General features: G+C 38.1%; 2 protein-coding genes across 2 annotated transcripts; both read right to left on the bottom strand.

Moving 5' to 3' along the window:
- Positions 1 to 2,199: 2,199 nt before the first annotated feature.
- On the bottom strand, positions 2,200 to 3,057 carry LOC130502443 (uncharacterized; the record flags this gene model as incomplete). Its single annotated transcript, XM_056997234.1, has 1 exon — positions 2,200 to 3,057. A coding segment is annotated over one exon (735 nt), but the record flags the coding sequence as incomplete, so codon positions are not given.
- Positions 3,058 to 9,116: 6,059 nt separating this feature from the next.
- On the bottom strand, positions 9,117 to 11,980 carry LOC130502442 (expansin-A18-like). The gene is made up of 3 exons (XM_056997233.1): positions 11,824 to 11,980; positions 10,661 to 10,976; positions 9,117 to 9,429 (listed from the first exon to the last, which is right to left on the bottom strand). The coding sequence occupies exons 1-3, from the start codon at positions 11,966 to 11,968 to the stop codon at positions 9,117 to 9,119; spliced, it is 774 nt and encodes a 257-aa protein (XP_056853213.1). The 5' UTR covers positions 11,969 to 11,980.
- Between the last annotated feature and the right edge of the window lie 315 nt (positions 11,981 to 12,295).

Genomic DNA, 12,295 nt, shown 5'->3' with positions numbered 1-12,295 from the left:
TATATGGTCGTATTTTAATATTTAGCGTATATCCATGCGAGACATATGAAACATGATATAAGATACTGTTTAGGTATTTTGTTACCACATTTAGTTTAAATTCTGTTTTGATATTGTTTCGAAATATCACCCAACCCAATCTTATAAAATATATAATACAGAAAATAAGGAAAGCTAGAAACAAATATTCCTATGATAAATTCGAAAATTTCGTTAAATATATTGTTTAAATTATTAATTGATTATTCTCGATGAAGTTTCTCCTTCTATATTACATTTTTGAAGGTAACTCTATATATATTTTCTGAATTATTCTCTATATTAACCGAGCTCGCTTTCTAATTAATCTCTGTATTTTTATTCTCTTCTTTTGTCTACTAATCATTCATATATCTAATGTAATGCAGCTAGATCTTCTCTACGCATTTTACCAGGCACAGACCTAACCTCCGGGTGGGAGGTGAAGCCCACGAATGGACTCTCTCTCTCGAATATTCAAATGGGTCGTAAACATGGACCCATATCCGCATGGCCACATATGGAGTTAATAATCTCTCACTAGAGGAGAGTTGAACCCTAGCCTGAACCAACATGACACTCCTCCTCTAGGGGAGACCACCAGACTACCACAATGTGGTTTACTATTGGGGATATTTCATCATACTATATATGTGTTTATAATTTTTTATCAAGTCATGAAAATATTTCCAAATGATATTCGGGTTACCAAAATAATATTTTTGAATACACAATAAAAAGAAAAATTAAACAAATCGTTGGATAGAAGGTGGAGTGAAGAATCGCCACAAGCTGAATGGTTTAAGCTTGATAAGATTCAAGGTTGCTCCTGGCCGAATCACACAGCAAGAAGGCTTAGGGTTTTCTTTGCTCTAGGGGGCAAACTGACTCATATATTTCATAAGCTAAAAAAAATACAAGGCTGCTTTTAGTGGGGATTAAATACGCTGCAGCTATGCCCTTCTAGGGGACTTGAAGCAAAGCAACATGGACTCTTCTTGGACTCTAAAAGCAATAAGGCCTAAACATGAATGGGCCGAATCTACTTGGACAACTTAAAGAAGGCTAACAAGTGCCTGAATTATTGGACTCAGCAAGAGATAAAAAGGACTTAAACAATTTTCCCATAAGTTCTTGAAATTAAATTAAAAGAAAAACCAACAGAAACCAAAAACAATAAACCGTTTAAAAATCATAATTGAATTCTTACCTGCTTATCTTATTTGGAATAGGCGGCTAAGTCTCTAAACCAGAAGCAATTGGAGTCTTGTTTGGACCGAGATTGAATGTGGAGATGATTAGATCGGTTCGGTTATGGGCGATGGAAGATAACTGGATGGATCCGACCTGATCTTGAACGTCACTTGGACTGGATGGATCTTCATCTCTTGGATCAGAACTTTCTTGAGGCCTTGATCTATCATCTCTTGAACAGCCTTGGTAAAACCATCTCTTATGACCCTTGAACCTGACCTGGTTGTAGGACCCTTGCGGACTTGGAGAACCTCAGCTTGGGTGACCACAACATCCCCTCCCCCTTGAAAAGGTTCTGTCCTCAGAACTTCTTCCTCATTATCTGCAATAAAGGAGCCAAATCAGATACATTGAACGTTGGGGAAACCTTAAACTCACCTGGCAGCTCGAGTTTGTAGGCATTGTCGTTGATCTTTTCTAGGACCCGGAATGGTCCATCTCCTCTAAGGGCTAGCTTGGACTTCCTTTCGTCCGGAAATCTTTCTTGCCGCATATGTAGCCAGACCCAGTCGCCTGGTTTAAAAATAACCTCCTTACGGCCTTGGTTGAGTTTGATACGATTCTTCTCAGCCTTCTTCTCTAGTGTCTCCTTGACCCGTCGCTGCATTGTTTTAACGAACTCATCCTGGGATGTACCCTGAACGGTTATGGCGTCCAAGGGGGAGTGTTATAAATCATTTTGTGGACGATCCATAACCAGGCCCGATGATACTGATCCAGACGCCAAGGAGGAGAGAGAGACAGCAAATAGATAGTTTCCATATTTCTATTTCATGTGTTCTTTCCATTATTGTATTTACATTTTCCTTGTTGTATTAGGAAAATCTAGTTTTTCATTATTCTTATGACGTTCTATTTATGACGGTCTAATACTTGTATAAATATAGACCTCTGGTCATGAGTAATAATAAACTTTCACAACACCTCTTTTACAACAGTAACTAAATACTATGTCCCATAACTCACAACAACATATATATTTAAATAAAACCTTTTTACAAGAAAGAAAAAAGAAAAAAAGGGAAACTAAACGTAAGTAAATAAAACAAATTAATTAGGAACACACTCATGTTCCATTGAACCAGGCAAAGTCCTTGTAGCAGAAGCAACAAAAACCCTAGAATGTCCCACCATTGTCACTACTCTCAGTACTTCTTCTTCATAAGCTTTTCTCTCCATTCCTTTCCTTTTTGCCCTTCTTCTCCGTTTCTTCGCCGTCACAACTGCCGCCGCCACCACAAACCCTAAAAGCACCACCCCCAGCGTCACATATCCAACAAGCCCTCCAACAACCGATCTCCACCGTCCGATCTTCTCTTTCATTTCATTTTCTCCTACACCGTCCGATTTGGACGAATCCTGATCATCCGCCAGCACCAAACCAAAATGTCCGTTAGTTTTAATGGCGCAGACATACGGCTTTACTTCTCCAGCTAACGTTACTTTACCGTCTAGGCCAAAGGTCGCACACATTGGCTTATTCAAGATCGTTCTCTCTACCAACGATGGTCCAGAAATGTTTCCGAAATCAACGGTGGATGGATCTGTAGCATCGTCTAGGAGAAAACTTATCTGATAAGAGCTGCTCAAATTATTACCCAAAACAACATCGTTTAAGGCATTATAAGCTAAGAGCCCTAGAACCGGGGAGACAAGTTTATAACCCGAGAGATCATTGTTCTTGTAATAGATATCAGACCAGTTTGATCCCAGGATTTGTCTCACGACTGTAAGTGCAAAGACGACACAAACAATAGTAATGCAGAAGGTAAACCAGAGAGATAATTACACAAGCACACACCAATAGCTTTATTAGAAATCGCCTTGTACAACTCAATTACAAGTTCTGCTTAATCAGCCTCGCTAGCCTGTTAACACCCTAACAGCTGCTACTGAACAATTCCTAAGCTACCCGCTTATGTCTCTCCACCGTCAAGTACTTCAGCCCCTGCTTCAGCACGACCCAGAACACTTCCAAGCGCTTCTGTCTCTCTATAAGATCAGCCTCTGTGTCTCTATCTCTCTACAGACGACCCATAGCTATCTTATATAGTTCTCCACGTTCCCGAAACCCTAGTCTCCAAGGAACCACAATATAGAAATCTTCCATATCAATAAGTGCAACTTTCCTTTTCTTGGAATGCACTTATTCCTCTTCCTTTAAGTCATAAACTTGCTCCCCAAGTTTATTCCTTTTTTGCCTTTTCTCCAAGATACTCCCTTGCTCTCCAAGTCTACACGACTCCAGCTCAGCATCTCGACTCCACATGGTCTTCACCACTCACTACGACGTCTGCTTCAGCAACTACGTCAGCGACTACTTCAGGGCGGACATCTTTACATCAACAATCTCCCCCTTTTAGCTTTGTGTGCCGATCAAGCACAACCTTCTTCTGGTTCAACAACCACGTTCCCCACCTGGAAACTTCCACGCCAATTGTGCTTTTCTCCCCCACGAGATGTGCACCACAACATGCTTTTCTCACCCACGAGACAAGCATCATCTACTTCAGGACGTCCATCACTATGCTCTTCTCCCCCATGAGATATGCACTCTTTGGACCAGAACGTCACCATTCTCCCCCTGCTTGATTGCATACTAAGCTAAAACAGATGCTTAGATGTCAAGCCTTACAGACAAACCCGTCAGCTACTCCATGCGTAATCATGATACAGCCTCTGCTGCATCGGAATAGATTACACTTACTGCATCACGATCTGACGCACCTGTCGAGCTACCTCTCGACTCACTTCTGTTGAGGACCAGGCTTCCTTCATGCGTCGTCTCCTTGACCATGAGCCTCTTCTCAACCACCCCGAGTGCCCTCTGCACTCGTTGCTATAGCCTTGGAGTGATTTCGCTATCACCCTCCTGAAGATCCTCTCGCATCACTTCCTGACGCACTTCGATCTCCTTCCCCTTTGTGCTATGGACAACTCCGTGTCCTAACTCTAGACTTGATGCTTCTTGATCTTCCTCAAGATCACTCCTACCAGAGCTGCATCCTTTTTCTGATGTCTTCTCCTTGATCTCATCAAGTAAGCCACTCTTGGCTACAGACACCTTTTCAACCCTCTTAGGTTTAGTGAACACCTTGTTCACCCTCTTGGCCATGTTTCTGCTCTTCTCACGAGCAAAACACTCCACCTTCTTGTGTCCAACCTTCCCACAGAACCAACAACACACCCGATGTTGCTTCTTCTTTGGCCTGACACAGTTGCTGATGCACCTATCAGCCTCCTTCCTCGTACCAGCTGCACACCCATGCTTCAGACCCTCCTGTCTGGACTTCATGTTGCTGCACTGATGTACCACTTTCGGCTTGTTACTCACAGCCACGCGCTGTAGTACTTCTTGCCGCACTCCTTGTCGTACGTCCCGACGCACTTCCTGACAAGCTTCTTTGGCTCCACCTTTTGATGTGTTTCCACGCACAAATTGTGACAGCCCCTTCTGTACTTCCTTAGTACCCTCAGCTCCTCGATATCCCAGACCCCAGTTCACCTTGGCTGGTAGTCCCATCGAAAGTATCTTATCCAACTCCTTGGATCCACTATTGAGCATTCTGATCTGTTTGCGATTGTCAGCCAAATCACGTTCCAGCATCCTTGCTCTCTCTCGTTCCCCAGTAACAACTTCCTTCAACTCGCTCACCTTCTGCTCAAGAGACTCATTCTTCTCATTCACAGCCGCAAGTTATCCACGAAGTTCTTCAAGCAGTTCGTTCTGCTTCTGAGCCATATCCTCCAATCTCAGATTCTGATCCTTGACCCTCAACCACTTGTTAAGCAGCACGTGATACTCCTCATCATCTGTGCTGAGATCTGAACCAGAGGATTCACTAGATCCCTCCTTGCGTGCATCAAATGCAACAAGATTCACCTTTCCATCTTCTTCAGACTCTGAATCATCAGACGACTGCAATGGACTACCTTTACCCTTCCTTGAGTTTGGACATTCACGCCGTGTGTGTCCAACACCTCTACACTCAGAGCACTTGAGCTCTCTTCATTGTACCAACGGACAGTTAGCCCTTATATGACCAACTCCTTCACACTCGTAGCACTTGAGACCTTCTCTTCTTCTGCTACTGTCACGATCACCTCCCTGGCGACCAACCTGATTCCTCCCACCTGAGAAATTCATCCTCTTGCCAAAATTCCTAGCCAACATGCCCACGGCATCTTCAAGCTCCTGAATTTTCTCTGCTTCCTTGTCAACTACAAGGGCTATACTCCCTGGCGTACCTCCTGATGTAGACACCGAGCCACTGCCTGTCTCCATCTCTTCCGCCTTCAGCATACCCACAACCTTGTCAAACTTGAGCTCATCCGTGTTTGCAGTCATATTTAGGACCGCCTTCTGAGCTCCAAACCTTGCTGGAAGACAGCGTAGCAACTTCTTCACCAGCTTCTTCTCCTTGTACTTCTTTCCAAGTACACATGCTTCATGTGCCATACCACTGAGTTTGGCACTGAAGCTCGCCACCGTATCCGCATCTGACCACTTCAGATTCTCAAACTGCAACCCAAGATGATCCAGACGTGTCCTCTTGACACTATCATCTCCTTCAAACGAATTCAGCAGGATCTCCCACGCCTCTTTAGCTGAAGTACTCCCCTGAATCAGCTGGAACTGCTCTACTTCAACAGCTCCGAAAATCGTCGAAAGCGCCTTTGCATTAAATTTTGATGCATTGCGCTCTGCCTCTGACCAATCCTCCTTTGGCTTAGGCTTCTTCCCATCTGCTGTGACTATGGTGGGCTCCTCCCAACCAGTCTCCACAGCTGTGCACGCATCTTCATTGATTCCTCGAATCAACTGCTTCATGTGAGCCTTCCAATGACCATACTGGTCCGCGTTCAACACGATTGCCTTCTGCACAGAAATAACCGTGTCCATCTTCACCTCTAGGATCACACCAGTAACTTAGGTGACCCGCTCTGATACCACTTGTAAGTGCAAAGACGACACAAACAATAGTAATGCAGAAGGTAAACCAGAGAGATAATTACACAAGCACACACCAATAGCTTTATTAGAAGTCGCCTTGTACAACTCAATTACAAGTTCTGCTTAATCAGCATCGCTAGCCTGTTAACACCCTAACAGCTGCTACTGAACAATTCCTAAGCTACCCGCTTATGTCTCTCCACCGTCAAGTACTTCAGCCCCTGCTTCAGCACGACCCAGAACACTTCCAAGCACTTCTCTCTCTCTATAAGATCAGCCTCTGTGTCTCTATCTCTCTACAGACGACCCATAGCTATCTTATATAGTTCTCCACGTTCCCGAAACCCTAGTCTCCAAGGAACCACAATATGGAAATCTTTCATATCAATAAGTGCAACTTTCCTTTTCTTGGAATGCACTTATTCCTCTTCCTTTAAGTCATAAACTTGCTCCCCAAGTTTATTCCTTTTTTGCCTTTTCTCCAAGATACTCCCTTGCTCTCCAAGTCTACACGACTCCAGCTCAGCATCTCGACTCCACATGGTCTTTACCACTCACTACGACGTCTGCTTCAGCAACTACGTCAGCGACTACTTCAGGGCGGACATCTTTACATCAACAACGACCACAAGACGTTCACCACACGGTTCAAGAACCGCTCCAATGCCGATATGAAATTCTTGGAGTTGAGCTCCATATCGCCGGAGACTCCCACACCGGAACCTAACAGCGTCAGAGATTTATGCCGGAGTATTTAGATGGGAGATGAATATGCCGAACAACACCGGTCTTGATTGAGTAATGTTGGTTCTTGAAAGAGTTTAGAGTGTAATCTCTTAGGAGAAGATCGAGAAGCCTTGAAGATTCCTTGAAAGGTTCTTGCGTAGTTCTATTAGTGAAGGGCAAGCCTTTTAGATGGGAAGGAAAGAATAAGATTAATAATATGATTATTTTTAGTGGAAGAGAGGGAAAATAGAATGTTGCTGTTGCCATTTTCGATCTAGGTTTAGTTAGTGTTCTCGTGTGTTGTTGTTGAGAGAAAATGAGAAGAAGATGTGAAGGGGAAGCAATTAATTTAGTTGATCATGATATGTGAAGTTTTCTTTAGCTCGATGAAGGCTTTAGATTGAAGAAAAGGTTTGCTTTTGTATGCATAGATATCTTTATGTATATATGTATATGTTCGTATGCTAATAGTATGATTTTTGGATATTAAAGGCGGCGTGATCAGATTGAATTGAGTAAAGTGTACGTCTACATATTAAATAGATAATTCGTTTTTGAAGAAAAAACACGAACCAACTTCGTTTTTGAAGTGTACATATTGATTTTTTGGGTGAGTAAACATTCGTTAAAGTATCCGTTTTGATTTGATGAGAAAAATATCCATAAATTTTAATTCGATTCGTTATTCGTTATTATTCGAATCGAAAAATCTAGATATCCGTAATTCTACGAAGCAAAGCAAATCACAAATACCAATAATTTTAGGAACAAATATCTGATTTGTTATTATGCATATATACCATATTTAAAGAATTATATCTAATATATAAATATTATATATTTATATAAGTTTTGCAGTATTTTTATTTACTAAATTTATTATATAAGTTATTATAATTTTAAAAAGTAAATTAACTTTTATTTTTCTGATAAAATATTATTATTTTATATTATTTTGAATTTTTAATTATTTTAAATATTTATTTATTTTTACAGATCCAATCGAATATCCGGTAAAAAATTTAAAAATTTCTGGATATCTAGAACACCAAATATCCGAATGACAGTAGATCGGATCAGATCAGATAGTTATTATTCAGACAAAAAGAATCTGATCGCGAAAACCTCAACGAACCCAGATATCCAACTTGTTCCCTCTCCTGGCAGTACGATTGAGTAGTTTTTGTTTGCAAAAATTATATTGTTTTTTACAAAATTATCTGAATAACTCAAAACAGTTCTGAATTAAGTAAATTCATTGCAGAACTTTTTCCCAGACCCTAAACATTTAGATAAATTTATGGATTCTTTCTAAACATATTTTTAAAAACTGAGGCAATATTCCGATACTTGAATGGCATGCTAAAATTGTTACACTTTTCTTTTCATTGATCTTGATTTTTCTTGCACTATTCACGGTTTTCTCTATTTTAGCTTAGGCGAAGTCGGATATCATCTGGAGGTAACGTTTATATTAGATAAGGAATTAGAATCTTACTTTCACGATTAAGTAGTTCAATAGAAGATAGTTCAAGATTAAATTACACTCAGTGCTATTATAGATTAAGCACGTAGTAAAAGTTCTCATAACAGAAGAAAAAATATTGATTGTGCCGTCTCCATTTAAAACTTCAGAATTAGCAAGTCTATTATGTTGTCAAAAGAGTTACCAATTAGATCCCATCCATTCTAAAGTAATGAAAACAAAATAATATGAACACGAATATTTGATCAGTTTATCTCGGTGACAATTAACGTGTTATCCTTATTTCTCAATCAATAATGAACAACAAAGATAACGTATCAATTACTCCCTCTGTTTCATAATACTTGATGTTTTGTCTTAATGCACAAAGATTAAGAAAACTAATTTTTTCTAAAATAAATATTTTTAAAATATTATTTTAAAATCAATTAACCAATAATAAAAGAGACTGTGACATCTAATTGATTGAACAGTTTCCAATAAAGTTAAAGTTAACCTTAAAATCTCAAAACTTCATCTAATTTGAAACAAAATTATCCTTCTAAAACATCAACTATATTGAAAAGGAGGGGGTACTAAACATATAATCAAACAAAGTTATTGTAAAAAGAAGCCGCTCGATTGATCACCCTCAAAAATGAAGGGTAAAACCGTAGTTCACATTAAAGATTTTAACAATCAGCTGAAATTAGCGTAGGAGTTGTAGGTCTTGCCAGCGCTCCAGCTAGCCGGAGCAACATTCCAAGCGTAAATAGTCTGACGAGTGGTGTAGGAGGTTAGTCGGAACGAGAGAGATTGGCCATAGAGAGAAGAGAAAGCTTGGTAAGAAGCTCCCCAGTTGTGGCTCATGTCGATCCAGTTCGTACGGCTACCTTTAACGGCCATGTTCCTAATGTCACCCGCACCACCTAAGTTCATCACGTACACTAGAAGCCAATATCCATTTCCTTCAAATTTGAACTTTATTCCTCCACTCCTTCTGCATGCCACTCTGTATATATATTGTACACTAGAAGCCAGATGTCTTAACCGATGTGAGAAAGCGATACAGTTACAAAAAAATTTGTCCTCTTTTTTTTTCTTACAGTTAAAAAAAGAGACAAAAATATTTTAGCAGTTTACATGGGTAGATTGATTTTAATACATCTTATAAACGTTAGCAGTGTTTAAATATGTATATAATAATAAAAAATAATGCATGCAATAACTTGTGATCTCAAAATTTTGAGTAACATCAAGCCTATTATCCTAAAGGCAAGAGATGTTTTTAAAAGAAAAATTCTACTCAATTAATGTGAACATGGTTTAGTGTGATTGTTAAAATCTCTTGGATTTTCATTTTAATTTATTTTCATAAAAATAACATTCAAGAAAGAAAATGACCGAAATATATTTTATTAAAAGGTAAAATATGTATTTATATCCATAACTAATTTAGACTTAAGGTTTACAGTCAAGGAGTGAGTTTTGGGAGTGAGGTTCCAAATTCCAAAACTGAAAATAAATGCTAAAAATTTCAAAATAAAAAGAGACTATTTTGATAATTTTATTTTTTGAAGATTTATTTTGTGACAAAAACTTAAATTAGATTATTTGAGAGAATTGCGCTTTAGCTTATACCATAGCTCGTGTTTCAAAAAAAAACTTATATAATGATTTAATTTATCTTAATAAAATAAAATAATTTAAATGATAAATCTCTTAAAAGTCTCTAAAAATTTTATTATGTACAAAATATTATATATAAAATGACAAAATTAACCTTCACTAAAAGACAAAAGACTAAGCTATTCTTAATGAATAATGCATTTAATATTTATTTAATTTTATTTAAAATTCTAGACCCTAAAATCTAATCCCATCCCAGAAAAACTAAACCTAATGTTAGACCTATTAATTCTAGAGATATATGTTCTTTAAACTTTTTAATAAATGTTATGTAGGTCATTTTTCCTTAGACAGTATTTTTAATATGATAAAAACTTTTTAGGACTATTGTAAGATATTTCAAAAATTTGTATTTTCTCTCATTAAAACTCAATTATTATCTTGCACAAGTTTCAATAAATCTTCAATCATAAACCAGCTATCTTAAAACGTTTTGGTCCTTTATCACACACATCTCGGCAAAAATTAGGAAATTGAAATATTTAAGACATACAGAGTAACTTAGTCCACGTAATATACATGTCGCAAACTCCTGGTGGTTTTGTTTATCTTACCTTCGGTATGAGACAGGGATGATACCAGCCTTCCAATTTGCGATTTTCATGAAAGCCGGTTTAGTCAGATCAAAATGGGCACGTGGCGGATTACACCACCCACCGTTGTTGGAGTTTTGACCCCAATTCGGTGGACATATGTTGGTCGCAGTCACCACGGTGGCTGGTGAAACGTAGTAGCAGTTAGGCGACGACACACATCTTATTTGGAAACACTGACCGCACGAGTAACCGTCGTTGAACAGCACTGTACTTAGTGCCGACGTGGCCGCACCATAGCCGCTGTCCCATAGGTTGCCATAGCCACAAGCCCCACCTGATCAAAGCATATCATGGTGATGCTAAAAATTGCAAGTTACATTTCAACTAGAGAAATTGCTTATGATATCCCTAAAATTTTTTGTCACAAATATAACCTCAAAACATTAAAGTCACCAAAATGTTTCAATAAAAAAAATTACATTGATACCCATTGGATTAATTAATCCAAACTTTAAAATTTAGAGTTAAGGGGTAAAGTTTTAGGTTTAGGGTTTAAAATTTTATAAAACTAAAAATAAAAACTAAAATTTTGAAAATATTTTTTTTAAAAACAGTTTCAAAAATCATTTCCGAATTTCAAAAAGAAATTTTGAAAACAAAATTGAAAATTTTGAATTTTAAAACATATAATTCAAAAGTATAAAAATTATTATTCTTATTAATTTTTTAAATAATTTATTTATTATTTATTTGTGTTTATATACCTAAAAATATATGAGTTTTCTGTCCCTTTAAATGAAATATTTTGGTTACTTTCTTTTTTATGTGCTATTTTGTGATAAAAACATAAAAATTGTCTATTTAAGAAAATTGTCCATTCAACTATCGCCTCAAAACATTCATGTCTTATATGGATCAATAATGGTGTAGTATAATCTAAACAGATCTAGTGCATAGCCTACGATTTTGAAATAAAATTATATATCCTAAAATTATGCTATAGTAAAAATATGAATGCAATTGAAAAATAATATATAAATGTTTTTCTCTGGAACGCCTAAGCTTATAATGAAAAAAATGTGGCTAAAATTAGTAGTTAGTTAATCCAATATTGTAACATGATTTTACTTTAATAGTTCGTGTTGTACATATAATATAGTGTCGGAATATTTATTTTTTACCCATGGTTTCGCGGGCGGTTTCGTCCCCGTAGAAGGTGGCTGAAGCACGACGCCACGGACTCCCAGCATATGCCGCAGATGATGTTCCGATCATCCCCATTACCGACAAAATAACCAAGCACGTGCGGTACAAACTTTGATCCATTTTTTTCTTTGTTTTCTCTCTGGAAAGCCAAGTCTTATGATTGCATAAGATCCCACATATATAGTGAACAATGGCTCACTTTTTTTTTGCTAAAATGATAGGCAAAAACAACTGATGTCATGTCACAACGTGACACACTATAAGAAAATAAGAGTACGAACAAGTAAGTAATAGACGTGCGTTCATCATTGTTTGAGGTGAGTTTGGTCAGAAAGTAAAAGAACTCAAGAGTGGGATGAACAGAGACGTTTTATTAGAGTCGGAATAACGAGGGTACAAGAGTAAGAAAGCCGGCTAGTCGATGCTCGGTAAGCTCCTAGCCGGAAG

The sequence above is a fragment of the Raphanus sativus genome, unplaced genomic scaffold, assembly GCF_000801105.2.
Source record: "Raphanus sativus cultivar WK10039 unplaced genomic scaffold, ASM80110v3 Scaffold0555, whole genome shotgun sequence".
Classification (NCBI taxonomy): domain Eukaryota; kingdom Viridiplantae; phylum Streptophyta; class Magnoliopsida; order Brassicales; family Brassicaceae; genus Raphanus; species Raphanus sativus.
The sequence above is the reverse complement of the archived record's forward strand: the minus strand, read 5'-3'. Positions and strand labels throughout refer to the sequence as shown.

Excerpts from the sequence above, each read along its gene's own strand:
- LOC130502442 (XM_056997233.1), bottom strand. The coding sequence starts at position 11,968 with ATGGATCAAAGTTTGTACCGCACGTGCTTGGTTATTTTGTCGGTAATG. Across the intron at positions 10,977-11,823 it reads AACCGCCCGCGAAACCATGG|GTGGGGCTTGTGGCTATGGC; the intron begins GTAAAAAATAAA and ends TGCTTTGATCAG. Across the intron at positions 9,430-10,660 it reads ATCCCTGTCTCATACCGAAG|AGTGGCATGCAGAAGGAGTG; the intron begins GTAAGATAAACA and ends ATATATATACAG.